Consider the following 19,767-nt stretch of genomic DNA (forward strand, 5'->3'; position numbering starts at 1 on the left):
ATGGTTGGCTGTCTCAACAGCTTTAAGTGCATCCTGGGCAGCTGACAAACTTATCAGGTTCCAGTTAGGATGGAGAGAGTGGCTCCATGCCCCCAGAGGTGGAGCTAGGGGGGAGTTTGGGCAGGAGAGGTGGGGCAACGACCAGCATCCCCCAGTCAGCCCTTCAGCACTGCCTGGAACATACCACTCAGATCTCTGACAGTGATTTAAAGGGCCCAGAGCTCCTGCCACTGCAACTCCCAGGTCTTTTTAAATTGCCAGGCCCCAGGGCATCTGCCCTGTCCTTTTTGCCCCTCCTCACCAGTTGGCCTGATGCCATCACATAAGTTTCTAAAATGCAGTATCACCCTCTTTCCAGTTCTTCCATTTACTGCTAAATTATATCTGGCTGAAATGTCTCACAACCCATCAGGACTTGCCCTCAGGAACACCTCCCATAACCAGAGCCACAAGGATTTAACCCAGGGTTAACCCACCATGTCATCATTACTGGAGAATTTCCTACCCCAGGAAATCCCCCAGTGTCTATTTTAGCTACTTTTCTAGCTCAAACCACAGAAATCAAATTCCAAAACATCCTAAAATTTTATTTGGTTTCTGGGTTAGAAGCTCCCAGGATGTAATTCATATATGTTTTCAGGTTTTATAACACCCATCAGAAACCAAAATTTTTTTTTCCTATTCAAATGAAATCTGGAATTTTCTTGAAACCACTTGACTCCAGGAGCTGGAGAGTTAAGAAAAACACAAAATACGGCAAGAGTTGGCAACAAGCAATGAAGATCATACTATACATGATTCAAACCACTGTAGTCTATACCTAAAGCTGAGGAACCTCACTGCAATATTTATCTTTATTTCCAAACGAAGCAGACCAAAGTCACACAATCTACCACTTCCTGGGCCAAATGAGTGATGTACAGGATACTAAGGCTGTGTCTACGCTAGCCCCCTTCTTCAAAACGGGCATGGTAATCAGCCTGATCGGAGAATACTAATGAAGTGCTGCAATGAATATGCAGCACTTCGTTAAGCTAATTCTACCCACGGCAACTTTGAAGTTGCAAACTTGCCGTGTAGCTGCAGGCACTTCAAATACCGGCGCAACTTCGAAGCTGACATGGGGAGAATTAGCCTAATGAAGTGCTGCATATTCATCGCAGCACTTCATTAGTATTCGCCGATCAGTGTGATTACCACACCTGCTTTGAAGAAGAGGGCTAGTGTAGACACGGTCTAAGAGTTCCAAATTCAACTGAAGGCTGAAAGAGTGCTATTCTACTGTCCTTGCGAAATTGTGTTGTGACTCAGCAACACTGGATCTGTCTTGAAAACATCTTTAACATGACGAACAGTCTGAGAGCACAATGATATCATTACAGGATAAAAATTATTAAGGTGCAGTACAAAACCGATGCTTTTAATATAACCCTAACCATTTTGTCCCAGCAGACCTTCTAATATATTGCAATCTCTTTACTGGATTTATTAAAAACATATAGTTCACCTTTATTCTTCTGTGTGCTGTATATTTATTTTCCATGACAACATCTTCCAGAGCAGCAGAAGAGCACGTCTCTTTCAGTGCTTTCAATATCACTTTCTGTCTCAAGACCTAAAGTACAGTTAATGAATGAGACACACTGTTTGCTACACTGTGGTATCTCGCTTTTGCTGCTGTTGAATTGCTGGACAGATCATCATGGCCAATAACCTCTCAATTCCTTTCAGAAGGTTCTAGCTGGAAAGTCAGCTTTAAAGCAACCTAAGAATTGTCCTTGCAGGAACAGTGAGAGGTAGGAACGTACTAGGAGACAAAGCTGTCAGCAAGTATTAGGCCAAAAAAATTTAAAAAGGACTTCTGCAAATGTTCAGCTAACAAAGTGCCCAGGTTTGGAGGGGAAAAGGGTCAGCTGCCAGAATCAGGGAAGCAGAAAAAAAGAGATGCTAATCAGCTCCTGTTTATCTACTGAATCTGAGAGAGAGACTATAAGCCTTTGTCTGGTCTGAAAAGTTTTGCTCTTTAATTAAAGTGGCAACTCTAACTCAGCTACTTTTATGGCCCCCATCACCACCCTGTCTGAGCACCTCCCAGTCTTGAATGCACTTGTCCTCCCAACACCCCTGTAAGAAAGAGGGAAGTGCTATTATCCCAATTTTACAGATGGCAAGTTGCCTAGGCAACATCCCTTCATTTCCTGTGAGTTACTTGTCTGAAAGTGCTTTATTCCAATTTGGAGAGCAAAATAAACTATACCGGTAAGTGTATAAACTAGGGCTTTTATTGCCATAACTACATCAGCAAACAAAAAAAAAATCACGGCTCTGACCAGGATTAATGGACAACTTTGTTGGCACTTCCCATCTGCTAAATGTTTTATAGACATCAAATCATTAATCCTCACAACGCCTATGCAGTGGGAGGGTTGGGAGGAGCAGACTTGATGGAACCCTGGACAAGGTGGGAGTGGGGGCTCTGTGCTCTCAAAAGGGTAGAGGCCTCTATGGAAAGGGGCAGGGCGGGAATGAGCTAGCCTTCAGCACCACCTGGAATGCACCATGCTGGTTCCCCCACCCCTCAAGCTAGCCCTCAGAGCCATTAATTTAAATTTAAAGGGCACGGGCTCAGGCTGCTGCGGGAGACCTAGGCCCTTTTGAATTGTCAGGCCCTGGGGAAAGAAATTATGTCCCATTAACAGAAGGAATTGCCAGATCAACTATCTTTGCATCACCATCTGCAAGAAACAGCGCAGTAACCAATCTTTCAAACCTCATCTGCCTTCACAGCTACTTTCATCTCCTGCGCACATGCCATTGTCTCCCTGCTCCCAAATACCCAGCCACAAGCGCTTCCATTCAATTTTTAAAAAGCACAAAACCCACATGACTGACTTAGCCAAAAATATCTTTGGTAGGTATGCCTACAGCAGCACAGTCTATCTGCTGCTCTCAATCATTAGAGCCAGAAGCAGTCCAGGTTATCACTCCTTCACAGCATCTCCCAGGTGCAGGTAGCAAAAGAAGCAGCGAGGGACATGGAAATTGCTCTGAACTAACCAGAGAGTCTCTGATTCACAATACTTGAGCACCAATGCATCCCTTTAATTCAGGCGTTTAATTTAGATCTCTGCAATACATTGTGAGCCCTCGATGTTGGATGTAAATTACTTGAAACGTAATGATGGGATACAGAAGGAGAGCTGGAAATAACAGGAATTCAAGCTGTGGAGACAGACTTTAAGGAAAGTACAACTGTCTATAATTGTCCATATTATTATTAACCATACTTATTACAGTAAAACCTAAGGACCAACCAAGAACATGGTTGGAGTGTGTCTATATACAGAGCAGAACACAGCCCCTGCCCCAGACAATTTACAACCTAAACTGATAACACAAGGCAAGGGAAACGGACTCTAACATACAAAACCATGTCTATTAAAACCAAACAGCCAGTGGCACCTGCTGAAGCTCGCACCCCTCAAGAAAGACCAGTTAGTTAACACCTTCTTGCCTTCTTTGTTCTTCAAGCAGCGCTCTGGTCCTGGGAAGAGACAGTGAGTAAGGAGTCCACTCTGCCCCACATCAATGAATCAGAGTCAGTGAATATAGAACACATTCTGCTACAAAATGCAAATGACCTGGCTTCCTGCTAAGATGGAAAATGCAAAGCTGGAAAAAGTCAACCATCAGGCACCAACGACAACTGTCACCTAAGTAAACAGCTGTCACAGCAAGTGGCAAATTAGAACTCTCCTCCACATGGAATCCGGGTTGACACCTGCGGTCTGGCAAACATTGACAGAGCAGCAGAAGAGCAGGGGAGAACATGAAAGTAACCTGTAATCTCAGTGTGCCATAGGTGTTAATTAACCTGGCAGCCAACCAAACTGCTGGCATTAAAATCCCCTTATCTAGGGAATGCACATTTCAGCATTCCTGCAGCCACCGTTACACTTGGCACAGTGACAGCAGGTAATTGTAAAGAGCACAGAGAAGGAGGCACGTTGCTAATAATTAGCTGACAATCAGAGCACCTGTTATTACTAACAAAACCGTAAGTGTTATCTAAAGAAATACATATCTGAACAAGTCAGTGGTGGCATTGGATAAAGCAATAAAAGCAAGTTTTGAAAAATAAATGTAAATGACTTCTAGAGAGAAAAAGTTCATAATCGAAGTGTGATCGTTGTACTCAAGCCTCCAGAGGATAACATTTCAAGGTATTTGTGCCTAAAAAGGAAAGTTTGTTTCTACATACCTGTCCAGTCTCCCACTATTTTAAGATGGACCCCAAATGTTGCTTTGGTATCTGTAGGACACTGAAAAAATTAAATAAGTTAAGGAACATTTCTAAAAAATAATGAAATAAAAACTGAGATTTAAGTACAATTTTGAGACCAAATTCTTATCTGGTATAAATGGAGGTAGCTTCAGTGATTTACACCAGATGAGGACCTATCCTTTTATTATAAAGTAGCTGAAAATACAGTACAATACAGAAAGCTTAGAAAGGGAGGAAGGAAAAAACTTGTTCTCCTTACCCTCTGATGACAGGATAAGAAGCAAGGGGTTCAGATTGCAGCAAGGGAGATTTAGGTTGAACATTAAGAAAAACTTCCTAACTGGATAAAGTGTATTACCACCTGAATCAAAGGAAGGCATAAATTCTGTAGAGAGGTTGCAGAATCTCTGTCATAGGAGAATTTTAAGAAGAGGTGAGACAAGCACCTGTCCACGATGGTATACATTGGGGGTGGCCAACATGTGGCAGCAGCACCAATTCACAAGCTGGCTGTTGGGTGAGTGGTCAGCAACCTGCAGCTCCTGGACCACATGTGGCTCTTTAAGGAGCCATTTGCAGCTCTGAACGCTGCCATCACTGACTCCTCCTCCAGCTCCCTGCCCTGCTGCTCTGAAATAATGGAACTGAAGTTAATTGGTTTAAGGGATGATAGGAGTGATCAAACCAGTAAACCAATTAAATTGAGTCCCATTATTTCAGCAGGGCAGGGAGGGAGCTTCCCACTCTGTATATGGGGGAAGGGAGTAGGAGGGCGGGAGTGGGAGCTACACTGCCATGCTGAGGAGGAGGCGGAGGAGCAGCGGGGGGCAACAGCGGCTGGCCCCAGCAGCTCGGGTGGCTTGAATAGGTGGGTGGGCAGCTCAGGCAGCTGGCCCATGGCTTAGATGGGCATCTGGGGCACATGGCTGGCAGTACAGGGCTTGGGTGGCTGGCCCTGGCAGCACAGGGTTCTTACAGCTTGGGCTGGTGGGTAGGCAGCTGACCTGGCTCTTGGGGCTTGGGCAGGCAGCTTAGGTAGCTGACCCACGGCTTGGGCAGGCAGCTAGTGGGTGGGCTGCTGGCCCTGGCAGCATGGGGCTCAGGCTTGTGGCTCGAGTGGATGACCCTTGCCTTGTGGGGCTCTGGTAGCTGGCGGGTGAGTGGCTGGCCCCAGCAGCGTGGGGCTCAGCTGGCTTGAGCACAGGTGGGTGGCTGGCGCCCACAGTGTGGGGCTTGGTCAGCCTGAGCAGGCGGTTCTGGCAGTGCCTGGCTTGGGTGGGCAGGCAGCTGGCGTGGGCAGCTCAGGCAGCCGGCCAGCTGAGGCTGAACCAGGCCAAGAAACCAGGCTGAACAGGGCCAAGAAAAACTATTTGTGCTTGTTTTTAATTTTAAATAAAATTTTTATATCAAGTTTTTGTGTTTATTTTAAATTAGGAATTGAATTTTTTGTTAAAAGGGGGGTTGTGTGATGGTAAAGAAGAGATGGGGGTGTGAGTGTATCTCAAAATCAAAAAGGGGGCGTGGGGCTGAAAAGTTTAAGAACCACTGGCCTAGCCGATACTAGCCAGACAACCTAGGCTGCAGCCAGTAACACAGAACAATGGGGCCATTTTATTCAAGCAAAGGTAAAGTTTGTAATTCCACACCTGGCCCGCTCCTCCTGCTGCTTTTCTGAAGCAAGCATGCAGCATGCAGCACCCTTCCCCCAGATGTCTGCCAGCAGATCTCCAGAACAAAACCTATGCAGAACTGAAATCTTGAGCTGGGTTTTGTGCTGGATCTCTGCTGTGCGGGTAAATTTCTCTACCCTGGGCAATGAAGTGATCTGCTCTACCCAGATGTCTAGAATTCTAGTTCTGCACGTTGTCTACAAGATGAGTGTGTGCCTGGCACCCACAGCCTGGCTGCCATGGAATCTGATGCTGTACTCACAGGAGGTGCCAGCTGCTCGCCCATGGCCCAGCCATCACAGAGTATGGTTTTATAGAGAAATGCAGAACTGCCAAACCAGAATTTTTTTTAAAAACAGATATTGAAGAAATATAATTTTTGCTTTTAACTGAGGAGGCACAGGCAAGAAGCAACCCTTCCAACCTCCTCAACCCTGACCAGTCACTGTCAATACCCACTGAGGAAACAGACCATCGTTCCTCTCCTGCTAAAGCCTCTCCCTCCATCAGCACGAAAGGCAAAACACCCCCTAACTCAGGTGGGTGCAGGTTCAAACCCACTGTTCTTTATGTGACTTACATGAGTAATTCCTTTCTGCACTATTCCTAACAATGACCCCATAACATCAGGATTTATTTCATCTCACATTTAAGAAGTATATTCTGACACCACAGGTCTAAGGGTCCCTTGGAGGGTCCTAGAAAATCTTATTGTGCCATTAAATCTTCATAGAAAAAAATTAACTCATCATGTAGGATATACAGAGACGGGTTTTTAAAGCCCTAGTTAAGATTTTGTTCTATAAATAGTAGAATCACATGTTCCGGTCTTCTGAGATCAGCTAAACTTGAGAAGCCTGGCGTAACCCAGACTGCCAAACAAGTGCTTGGATGGACGTTAGAGATGGATATTCGTCATCAGAAGCAAGATCCCTCATGGATCAGATCCTACCAACTCTAAAATAACTTCCCACATTGCCAGAACAACAGACACATAACCTGAAGACATATCGCCAATTGCTACAATGATCAGTATCACCCAGAGCAACCCACCTTTTAAGATCAATGAGTCTTACACATGCCTGTAACAACTCGTGCTTACCTCATCCAGGACACTAACTGCCCTCAAGAGCAATCATGTGGGTGAAACCAAACGATCACTACACTCTCAGGTGAACTAAGAACCATATATATTTGCAAATTTGACTCCATCAACCAAGGATTAACAAGAGACTAGGAGTGGCTGGCCCCTTACAAAAGCGGCTTCTCTGCCCTGGGTGTTAAGATCTCCCCATTAGACTCTGACAATGGGCCACCTCCCCGTCTGATTTGACTTGATTTTTTCCTCTTTTGATACATACTGCTGATACTGGGCCATTTCCACCTTGCTGAATAGACCTTGTCAGCTCTGGCCCTCTCTTTTACTGGGACCCCACTCTTTAAATATCCCTCTGAAACCCGCCCCCACCCAGGCATCTGATGAAGCAGGTCTTTGCCCACAAAAGCTTATACTCCAAAATATCTGTTAGCCTATAAGCTGCCACAGGACTTCTTGTTCTTGAAGATACAGACTAACATGGCTACCTTTCTGATACTAAGAACCATATATGATCCTGAGAATACGTCCATATGGGGATAAAAAAAAAAACAAAACTGTTGTCTAGACATTTGGCCTAAGGCTACAGCCCAACATCTGCACAGCAATTCGTAGCCCCAAGCACGAGTCAGCTGAGCTGACCCAGCTGCAGCCCTCTTCTCATTTAAAAGAGTAGGCATGAAAATATGGAGCCTTGGCACGTTGAAATAACACATGCCAATGGCAGAACTCTGCATACAATGGCATTAAATGCTGCTCGGATGACTAAAAATCTGAAATGTAAACCTAGATTCTTTGGAGCATAAGCTTTCGTGGGCAAAGACTCACTTCATCAGATGCACGAGTGGGGGTGGTTTCAGAAGAGGATTTAAAGAGGGAGTCTCAGAAAGGGCAGGGCCAGAAATGACAAGGTCTACTCAATCAGAGTGGATGTGGCCCATTATCGGCAGTTAATGTGGAGTTGTGAACATCAAGAGAGGAGAAATCAAGGCAGCTCAGTCACTCCCTCTTTAAATCCTCCAATGGAACCCACCCCCCACTCATACATCTGATGAAGCGGGTCTTTGCCCACAAACGCTTATGATCCAAAATATCTGTTAGTCTACAAGGTGCTAAAGGACTTGTTTTTGGAGATACAGACTAACTTGGCTCCCTCTCTAATACTAGATTCTTTGGCATTTCTAGTCTCCAAACCAGAGTACCTCTGATCCCTGATTCAGGAAAACAAGTCTTTTCTGGACAACATTTACACATACACTTAAACTCACATGATTACATTGCACTGAAGTCAAAGGAACTTCAGAGCATTCGTAAAGTTAAGCACAAATTTAAGTGTTTTCCGGAACTGAAACCCTAAAGAGTACGCGTATGACCTTTAGCCAAACTAAGAATGTGAAAGTTACTTCAGGAACACAAGATACGCTCTTTGCAGCTCTGATCAAAGACAATAAAACTTCTTCTCAGAAAGCTGTAGAAGACAGTGACTACAAAACTTGTTAGGATTATCCACTTCCAGGATATACAAGCTGTTTCAAAGAACAGTATTTCTGTCTTTCCAAACGAACATACATACTTGTGCTGTGTCTAGATTGCTGAGAGCTGTTGGCAAAAGATAACGCTAACTGCACAGTCTGCCTATCTTTTGCCAACAGTTCTGTCAAGAGAAGTTTTTCCAACATTTGGCCCATCCACCTGGGGCCAAATGTCAGAAAAAAGCCCTCTGTGGAGACATCCCTTCTTCCTCGTGGAACAAGGTGTACAGGGATGTCAACAGAATGCTCCATCGGCAGATCTCTTCTGCTAGATCTGCAGTCTGGGCACGTGCTCTGTCGACAAAACTTTCGTCAACAGAAGTTCTGTTGTTGACAGAAGTTCTGTTGACAGAAGTTTTGTTGACAGAGGCCTAAAGTCTAGACATAGCCTAGATGACCTACTTGAGAAGGTAGGGTTATTTCCTAACTATATTCTTGGACTGTTGTAGAAAAGGAAGATGCTGAACAATGTAAAAATGGAATATTTCTGTACACAAAAGAGCTGTGAATGAACCCTACTTGATGTACCAACCTAATTAACATGCTAGTGAAATAATGTACATTTATTTTTGCAAATAAACTGTCTGGAATACATGAAACTATGCTCATTTTATCGTGTTCTCAAACCAGACATGAATATCTCAGAAAAGTGGAATATTTGACATGTTCTAAGAACCTCTAAAGGTTATGGGACACAACAGTAATATGTGCAAATTGGAATAGTTCTATTGATTAATATGGAGTTACCCTGATTTATATCACCTGCGAATCTGGTCCTATATCCTCCAAGATTAATCTTCTGTATTTGAAATGACAGATTTCCTGCTAAGAGGTTTAATTGAAAGTGAAATGTAGAACATGCCAAGCCCCACACACCTTTTTGTTTATTTTGTATTCTACCATTTTAAACTCTAGATTTCACATTCTATACCTGGAGCAAATTTATGGAATATAATTTATCTGCACCCTTTTCTGGAAAAAACACCTGCTATTTCTGAGCCTTCACAAAGGCATATTTCATAGGGAGTTGTCTAGCTACATGAGATTTTTAGGTATCTCTGAGTTACAACTCCAAAATCTTGTATTCAGAGGACATCATGTGGATTTGTGACAATCCCTGGAAGAGTGCATGTTCATAAACCAGCATATGGATGACTCTCACCTGTGGTGTTGTTTATTTCAATCAGCAACAGAAAGAACATGGGTAATACTCTTAATTTAACTAATCCAAATTTAATTAATTGCTATTTACTAGTACATACTAGCAATATACTCGATGTTATTTATTGGTTGTTTTAGCAAAGAAAGCATAAATTACTCTACTAAATTAGAGTGGTAAGAGCTCATATCCACTTTACACCAATGCAAGTGACAATACAAGGTGCAGAGCAATGAAAATTCTGGTCCCATGTGTAAGCACAATGAACAAATTAAAAAAAAAAGATAAGACGTGTAAATTATGATCTACAGTATATAAGTATGATCTACAGTATATAAGGTCCTCAGGTACCTGTTCTGAGCCTTTCCCTAGAACCAGAGATGTGTTCAGTAGATGGCCCTTGCCTATCACTTTTGCTCTCTGTGGCAGTTCGCTACGGATTTTGTAGCCTTTGGGATATATTTTTGATTTTATTACGGTGGGGGAGTCACTGGCTGGTGGATACTCCAGACCACACTGTAGAAAGTTCATCATCATCACAAAGGCTCAAAGATATTAGGGATCACATGGCAAGACAGTAGCAGATCCTGCACTAAACCCTTCTAAGTTCCCATCCAGGCTCATATTCACTAAGCCAAATAATACCTCTAGTTGGAGAGAAATTTTTTCCTGGGTTACCTCATGTAATTCGACTTGGTCCTGGGGATAGCAATGGAGGGAAGAGGGACAGCATTCTCTTTTGACAGTGGCACACTACACAGAATTAACATCAGCCTAAGGGACTAGAACTTCCAGCAAAAGTGACTAGCCAGATGAGATGCCTCTGAGGCCACTCCAAATCACCCACTGTAAATGGCTGTGCAAGAATTCCTGGCTGAGCTGTACTCCAGGAATGCCAAGTATGTGCATCCCATGGACAGCTCCCCTCTTCCCACACCACCTGCAGTTTGTCCCCTACATGAAATGGACCTGCTCAGAATCTACTGCCCAGGGGTCCTCTACATAGGCATAAGTGGGAACAGGACTGCCTATTAATTGGCAATGACCATTATTATGTGTACTCTGGCTGGCAGAAGAATGAAAAGGGGACATATCCTCATTCTGACAGCTAAACAGACAGAGCCATGATGTGATTCTAAGAGGAATTTGCAGACATCCTGGCAGACACTGTGACCGCTCCGCACTCTTGTAGCTGGTTCCTTGTCACAGTGATTTCCTCCAAGGATAAACACTGCTCTCTTGCAAACCTTCACTTTATTGTCCAAGTTTGTGATCGCCAGATCAGTTACGCAACTCAGACAGAAAAGCACTTATGAGTTAATGTATAAAAGAAAATGAGAGAACTAAACTCCGCTTAGCTAGATTTTTTTTCCTCACAGGGACAGTGGGAGTGGATTTTCAACTCTGCCAATCAGCTGCAGAAAGAATTTGAGTTCAAAATTTGAGTGAGCCATAGCTTGTCTGGTTTTGACAGGAAACTGATCGAAACACACCCAAAACAATTTATCCAGAGATTAGAAAACAATGAAGAAGATTGATGACAAACACAGGTACATTAGATAAAGAATACAGTCAATACAAAACAGCAAGTCTTTGGTCTGACTCATGGCAAGTAAGCCATGTTAAATCAGGCTAACCCAGTTTTAACTAATGAATCACACAGCCATCAGAAAAAGGTTCTTGTAAGGGCTTAAAAACCACATGTTTTTGTCTGAAAGAATGAGCTGCGTGGGCAGTCTTCTCTGCAGCATCATTTATTTCTACTGTGGACTATTTTGCAGATTTGGCTTTGTTTAAACACCCTCCATGTTGTAAACTGAGCCTCACAAGAGACTTACTTTAACTGAGATATTATAATTTGGTTGTATGTGGGAGAACCCTAATCACAGAACATGATTTTGTGATGGGGGTGTCTGAATGAACGAAGAGAGATCTATTGTCTTTAAATCTACCAGCTCTTTGAGGCAGCCGCAGCACTCAAAGCAGGGCTGCCTCCCACAAAACTCTGTAGCTCACAAGCTTGTCTCTTTCATGTACAGAAGACTGTCCAATGAAAGATATTACCTCACCCACCATCTCCCACTTAGGGGTGTCTAACAGCTGCAACATGGCCCAGGAAATCCTTTTACTTTCCACTCCTTCTGGCCAAGTTCTTTCAAAAATTCTTTCAAAAGAAGCTGTTTTGTGTGTAGACACTCTGTGGGATATTTTGAAAGAGCCCATAACTTGCTAGTGTAAAACGCAGCCCATAACAACTGCCTTGTGATTGAGCTGATGAAGTGGCTCTGTTCCACAAAACCTCATCACCAAATAAATCATTTTGTTAGTCTTTAAAGTGCTACATTTTTGCTGTTTTGTTTCATTGGAGTACAAACTATCATGGCTACCTCTCTGTTACTGCCTTGTTTTCGTGCTTTTAAAAAAGATATTTAGTCTTGATTTAAGATTTCAGTTAATGGAGACTTGGCCACATCTCTGTGTAATTCTTTCGTTGGTTAAGCCAGTATTGCCCAAAATAATTTGGTCACAGAACACTTTTGGGCTTGAAATATACTGACAGAACACATATATGCTGGTTCAAGGCACAGGGTGGGTGGAGGGTTTCATACTGAAAAATTGTCGCACATAATGATCAAAAGTTGCTTTAAAACAATTAGTGTTTTTAGATGTCTTTTATTTTACAAGGAATGAAAAACAACAAGAGAAAATCATCTAAGTGAATGAGGTTCGCAACCTTATAATTAAGTATAAAAACAAAAATTAAGTACAAATGCAAAATAAAATGTCATTACAACAGCCAAAAGAAAAATAGTCAATGTCATTCTCTTGTACAAAAATAGAAAGGACAATATTGTTCAAAAAAGGACTATCCTTCCTTAGAGCTTAAAAGAACATTTTTATGAAAAAAATGCAAAACAAATTACGTATGGAAAATATTTTTTAATTTTGTGTTTTTATAAATGTGTTATTTTTACAAAAACTACTGGTAAATAAAAATAAGTAACATTTGACAGTTTTTTTTAATAGGAAGAGTGTTTCTGCATCTTTTGATCACCAATCGCTTAATATTACAAATGATGCTGGACAGCTGGATCCTGATATCAGGTGCAGCAGCAGGTGATTTTTCTGAACGCAACTTGTGCCAAATTCCTCTGAATCAGCTTGGACTGTCTCATCAAGAGTCGTACAACTATACAGTAAGGTCTCTGAGTATGCCAGGGTTCCAGTCCAGCACCCTCACGTAACCCGGATTTCGCATAAGTAGCAGTCCAGCTTTTTCCCCAGCACAACACATGTTCTGCAGACGGGGAAGCAGTGGAAAGGTAAGTCCTGGGGTGGGGGGGCAGTTGGAGAGGGTTAAGCTTGGCAGTGGGTTGAGCCATGGGAGGTGGGTGTGGAGGGGATAAGGCTGGGGTGGGTTAGGGCTGCGGGGGGAGAGGGGTGGAGTTAAGCTGGAGCTGTGTGCAGGGTGGTGAGTCAGAGCCGTTCTCGGGTGGTGAGCCAGGATGCGGCGAGGTTGAACCAGAGCCAGAGCCAGGTGAGGGTGGTGAGACGGCAGGAGGGTGAGCTGGGGATGGGGGGGGTTGAATTGGAGCTGCACTTGGGAGTAGAGGGTGAACCAGAGCCATGCACGAGGGGTGGTGAGCCAGAGCCAGAGGTGGGGGTGTGAGGTGAGCCAGAGCCATGCGCGGGCGGTGAGCTGGCAGGGGGTGTTGAACAGGGACCAGGGAGGTTGAGTCGGAGTCGCGCCTGAGGGGTGGTGAGCTAGAGCCAGAGTCAGGGGTTGGGGGGGTGATCAGGAGCTATGTGCAGGTGGTGAGGAGAGCTGGGGGGGCTGAGCCTGGTCCGTGCAGAGCCAGTGGGGTTGAGCCAGGGCAGGGGGAGCAAGTTAAGCGCAACTGGAAATCGCGCTACAGGGTTTTCTGTAGGAATCAGGGTCAGTTGCATAAGAACAGGGTCTCATATTCTGAGACCTTACTGTACTATTATGAATGAGTTATAAATAGGCATATACCTACAATCTTAATACTATTCAAACACCTTAGTATTTTTGATACATACATAATTTTATATTTAATATTTAAGAAGGAAAAATATCACTAGTATCAAAACTTTTTCCATGGAACACATATTCACACCCCATGGAACACTTCCATGAAAAACAGTTTGGGAAACACTGTGCTAAGCTATCTTCACTGTTAAAATTAATTTTAGTATGAATTTGTCCAACTCTTTTTTCTTTATTTTCTCTGGAGGCAAATGTCAATGTACAATTGTAAATGTCTTGGCAATGTCAATAGACAAACATTTTCCAAAATGGAACTCCTTTTGCAAGGTAAATTCTGGGGTTGTGGGGGGGCAGTTGGGGAGTGTTAAGCCTGGTGGTGGACTAGGGCTGCAGGGGGGACAGTTGAGCCAGAATCATGCACGGGGAGGCGGGGGAGGGCGGCTGAACTGGGAGGGGGGGGAGCGTTAAGCTAGAGCCATGAGCAGAGGTGGTGAGCCAGAGCCATGCTCGGGGGGTGAGCCAGCGGGGCGGTTTGAACCAGGACTGGGGGATTCAGCCAGAGCTGCGGGTGAGGGGTGGTGAGCTGGAGCCAGAGCCAGGACGGGGGGTGATCCGGAGCCGTGAACGGGTGGTGAGCAGGGCCAGGTGGGGTTGAACTGGGGCCGTGCAGGGCCAGGGGAAGCAGGATTCTGAGTTGCACTTCACCACTCAAGGACCTACCATTGGGGTTCTTATGACTTTTTTTTAATGCACCTGGAACTGGTCACTGTCAGAGACTGTATATGGAACTAGGTGGCATTTGGGTGTGAGCTAGTATGGCAATTTCTATGTTCCTATTAGTTAAGTGTGACCAGAATTTTACTCCCTGTTTAAATAAAAGCCGAGGTTTATTTAGAATGTCTCTGCAGCATCAAAAATGATTCTGTAAAACAACAAGAACAAAAATACCTAAAAGCAAATGGATGCAAGGCAGCACACAATGAGCAAAAGAATGGTTAATATACACTATTTTTGCTGCACTTGAATTCTACTCCAGACAGTTATTAGATTTCCTATTTTTATGAAAAGCAGACAAGCCTCCGGGACTTAGATTGTCAGCAATATACTTCACAATATCTGTGTCTCTGTTAGCATTCTGTGGATCACCTCATAAAGCCACGTTTACCATACACAAAAGGGTTAGAAAATTAATAAAACTCATTAAAAACCTATCACTTTTAGATTTAGTTTTCTCTTGTATTACTCTGTTAGCATTAGGCTACTCCCTGAGACTCTTACCTACTTTTTACTCAGGCAAACTTCCAACAGCTTTGGAATTTGGGGCACCTCAAAATCTGGCCCTTGGGTTTTTTCCTGTTGTACATAATTTGTTCCTTAGGTTTACCATCCAGTATACAGACATCTTCAGCAATTTCCAGTTTTGTTCTTTGCATAGTACAGTACTATATTACTTGCTTGAATGACTCTCAGAATCACATTTCACTGAGGGACTGAAAATTCCACTGAAGTCAATGGCAGACTTCCCACTGACTTGAATGAACTTTAGATCATGTCTCCAATAAGAAAGAAATGTGGTTCATGGTTCTGTAAAATAAAAAGCCTATCTCACTCAAGCAACAGGAAGCATTTGCATCCACATTCTTGTTGGCATTTGTCTGAATAATGTTTACATTTTCATTTGTTTAACTCGCTCTACCAAGGTATCAAGCACCAACGGTCTCGAAAGCTTTACAACACTAGTCCTCAAGCCACACTGGCTGAAGTTAAATTTGTCATGTATTTAAACCCATGAGCCAACAGAACTAAGCTATTTCTCAGGAAAAGTGTGAAGTAAAATAAAAAGGGAAGACCAGAGTGCAGAAGAGAAGCTCATAAGGATGGAAAAATGCATTAAAAAATAGACATCTACAAGCAATATTAAAATTTTTCATATAAACACATAACCCCATTTCAGTAAAAGAGAGAAAGCCATGCTAGTCCATGTTCCATCAAAACAAAAAAGCAGTAAAGTAGCACTTTAAAGACTTACAAAATAATTTATTAGGTGAGCTTTGGTGGGACAGACCCACTTCTTCAGACCATAGCCATACCAGAACAGACTCAATATTTAAGGCACAGAGAACCAAAAACAGTAATCAAGGTTAACAAATCAGAAAAAAAAATGATCAAGGTGAGCAAATCAGAAAGCAGGGCGTGGGGGAGGGGGGCATCAAGAATTAGATTAAGCCAAGTATGCAAAAGAGCCCTTATAATGACCCAGAAAATTCACATCCCGGTTTAAACCACGTGTTAACGTGTCAAATTTGAATATAAAAGAGAGTTCAGCAGCCTCTCTTTCCAAAGTAGTGTGAAAATTCTAGCTCAGTAGCCGTGTCTACACGTGCATGCTACTTCGAAGTAGCGGCACTAACTTCGAAATAGTGCCCGTCACAGCTACACGCGCCGGGCACTATTTCGAAGTTAACTTCGACGTTAGGCGGCGAGACGTTGAAGTCGCTAACCCCATGAGGGGATAGGAATAGCGCCCTACTTTGACGTTCAACGTCAAAGTAGGGACCGTGTAGTCGTTGCGCGTCCCGCAACTTCGAAATAGCGGGGTCCGCCATGGCGGCCATCAGCTGAGGGGTTGAGAGATGCTCTCTCTCCAGCCCCTGCGGGGCTCTATAGTCACCGTGGGCAGCAGCCCTTAGCCCAGGGCTTCTGGCTGCTGCTGCGGCAGCTGGGGATCCATGCTGCAGGCACAGGGTCTGCAACCAGTTGTAGGCTCTGTGTATCTTGTGATGTTTAGTGCAACTGTGTCTGGGAGGGGCCCTTTAAGGGAGCGGCTTGCTGTTGAGTCCGCCCTGTGACCCTGTCTGCAGCTGTGCCTGGCACCCTTATTTTGATGTGTGCTACTTTGGCGTGTAGACGTTCCCTCGCAGCGCCTATTTCGATGTGGTGCCGCGCAACGTCGAAGTTGAACATCGACGTTGCCAGCCCTGGAGGACATGTAGACATTATTCATCGAAATAGCCTATTTCGATGTTGCTACATCGAAATAAGCTATTTCGATGTTGGCTTCACGTGTAGACGTAGCCAGTAAGACACAAACTCTTAAGTCATTAACAGAAAGGCCCACTCCGTTAAAGTGCTGGCTGGCTGGTTTGTGGATCGGGAGTGTTTTTATGTCTGTTTTGTGCCCATTAATTCTTTGTCTAAGAGTCTGCAGTCTGTCCAATATACAAAGCATCTGGACATTGTTGGCACATGATGGCATATATGATGTTAGTTGAGGAACACGAGAATGTGCCTGTGATTACTTGGCTTAATCTAATTCTCAACTCCCCCCACCCCCCGCCACTAATTTTGGTTCTCTGTGCCTTGAATATTGAGTCTATTCTGGTCTGGCTATAGTCTGAAGAAGTGGGTCTGTCCCATGAAAGTTCACCTAATAAATTATCTTGTTAGTCTTTAAAGTGCTACTTTACTGGTTTGTGTTTGCAGCTGCTGTGCTCCTATTGTGTTTCCCTCCTTCTGACTCTAGAGTGTCAATGCTGCCTCTAGAACATGAGGCTACATGAGCCGGGACTTCGAGAGGCTAGATAACAAGTGTCAATATACCATTGTGCTGAGATGTTGAACTACTGAAATCTCTCTGGTATAAAATTTAAGCAATACGTGGTGAGCACTAAAGAAGACTGGGTCCCAAGCTTTTTAAATTTAAAACAGAGTCATGAGTTGCAGTATCAACTACACTTTACTGGCATAAATTAGAAGATACTGAAACCACTTTAAGCGATAACTCAGCTTTGCCATAGTACCTAGCTGTCATGGCAACAGACATAAGAGAGAGTCCAATCATCATAAAAGGCACCCAATGGACAAGTCTCTAAAGCCACCTACACAACAAACAACTATAAAACACCCTTGCTGGCAGTCTCAGTTTCAAAACCAAGGACTGAATAGGCCATGGAATCTCTCCCACCAGAGGCAGTGTTTCCAGGCTATGGATGAGGAATATTGGCATGATATTTTTTCAGAGCTTACTTCATTTCTGTACGTGTCAGGACAGAGACTTCAGTCTGTAAGGTCAACCCAGGACTAGAGTCACACCAAACCAAGGGAAAGGAACAGCACCTGTTTGTGAAATATACTGATGAGTTCTGATTTGAAATGTATGCACCACTAAAAGATAGACAAAGTTTTGGAAAATTCTGCCTTGATCCAAACCCTGTGGCTAGCTCATACCTCCAGAACAGTCTGAATCAAAACCTCAGACTGGAACCACAATTGAAATTTGGCTGATACTCCTTTCCCTAATTCTAACCACCATATCCTCCTGTCACTGATTCTGGTGCAGGACAAAGGCTTAACCAAGTCAACATTCTGTGTGAAGACACACCAAAAAGATGCACTTTTTTTAGTCCTATAAAATAAACTACAAGAAAGTCAATATAATTAACTTAGCACAGCTATCTCATACAGTATACTTAATATTATCTGAGGTAGATGGAAGTTTATTTATTAGCCAAGCTATGTATTATAGCTTGTAAAAGATTGTGGCTTGCTTTGATTCCTTGGTGAATTTTACTGAGACCACATGAAAGGACCCTGTATCTCTAACAGCTCTTTATATTTGCATAAGATAAAGCTGAATGCTTCAAGGCACAAATCCAAGCACCCTGTGTCAAAATAAAAAGTGATGCCGCTAAGATTGCAATGAATATTTTAAATGGGAATCCCTCTTCTGAAATCATTCATCAATAAAAAGGAAACGTGCAACAATAATTTACTAGTACTGTGGTTTCATGCTGCTAGCAAATAATCATTTTTGTGGGTAAGTGTCTATAAATTGAAGAAATTCAGTTCCCCTGATTGGAAGGCCTAGAAATGAGACCATAAGAAATAGAAGACAAAGATTTCTTCAAAACTCTCCACATAAACTATTGACCCTGACTCTCCTCTCATATGTATAGTTAAACTCAGGAGCAACTTTCCTCACAACAGTGAGGTACAGCCATTTTAAAACTGGTGCAAATGGGAAGCTCAGTGCCATAAATGTGTGATTGTTTTTTTGGAAGGGAAAAAGGAACAGGAGGAGAATTTTGATCCTATTATACTAAACAGAGCAAAAAACAATGCTTTGGAAATGTGAACTGAAATTTTCTGTGACAAGCATTATTGTGTTTAAAACAAACATAATTGTTGAGGCTTGCTATTACTGAAAAGCCTGAAGAGATGGCTCCAGGCTCATACTCATAGAGCAACTGCTGCACACATGTAGAGAGATGTCCTGGAGACTAAAGTCACAATTTCCAAGTAGCCTCAGAGAAGTAGCCATGTGAATTTCCAAATAAGACTCCCGATTTTGGCTGCCTCAGTTCTAAGGTTCCCAACTTGCAACACCTTAAAGGGACCTGATTTTCATAACACGGTGCACATCAGCACTCTGAAAATCAAGTCTCTTTATGGAATTCCAAATTGGACACCAAAATGGAGACTCCACAGAAACCACTAGTCCCCATTTGAAAATCTTGTCCAAAATATATATTTACACAGAAACACAGGAATCACAAGATTAATCTATGAATCACAGAAAGAGGAACATCCTTGAACATTCTTGTTACCTTGTCAGGTAGGCCCCCTCTTAAAGTGCATACTGAGTCTGTCACCCTGACCCGAAGGCCTTGGAGTCAGTGGAAAGCATCTGTGACTACAGTGGGCTTTGTACAAGGCCCTGTGATAATTCAGAAGCCTCAGGACACAATAAGGGAAAAGATTCATGTTTATTTTGTTTTACACTACTGGGCTTTTGAGGTGAAAAGTGACAGAAAATACTCATCCAAAGTATGGAAATTGGGCATACGGGGGTCCAAGTAGACCCATTTAGGCATCTCATTTGAATGCCACATAAAACAGCACTTCACGGGTGACTGTTCAATGTTCTGAAAGGGACCAAATGAAATACAGATCAGGAAAAGAATAACAGAAAGCATACTGACAAAAATTGCACAAAGGTAGCTGAGAGCCAATGGGG

General features: G+C 43.2%; 1 protein-coding gene across 2 annotated transcripts in view; it reads right to left on the reverse strand.

The window, feature by feature from the left end:
- The window catches only part of NOX4 (NADPH oxidase 4), a 172,568-nt gene that overhangs the window by 81,713 nt on the left and 71,088 nt on the right, over positions 1–19,767 (reverse strand). For both annotated transcript variants that reach the window (XM_074981479.1, XM_074981473.1), the window contains exon 12: positions 4,262–4,322. In XM_074981479.1, the coding sequence (XP_074837580.1) occupies positions 4,262–4,322 (61 nt within the window). The remainder of the gene's footprint in view (positions 1–4,261; positions 4,323–19,767) is intronic.

Source organism: Carettochelys insculpta, chromosome 1, assembly GCF_033958435.1.
Source record: "Carettochelys insculpta isolate YL-2023 chromosome 1, ASM3395843v1, whole genome shotgun sequence".
Classification (NCBI taxonomy): domain Eukaryota; kingdom Metazoa; phylum Chordata; order Testudines; family Carettochelyidae; genus Carettochelys; species Carettochelys insculpta.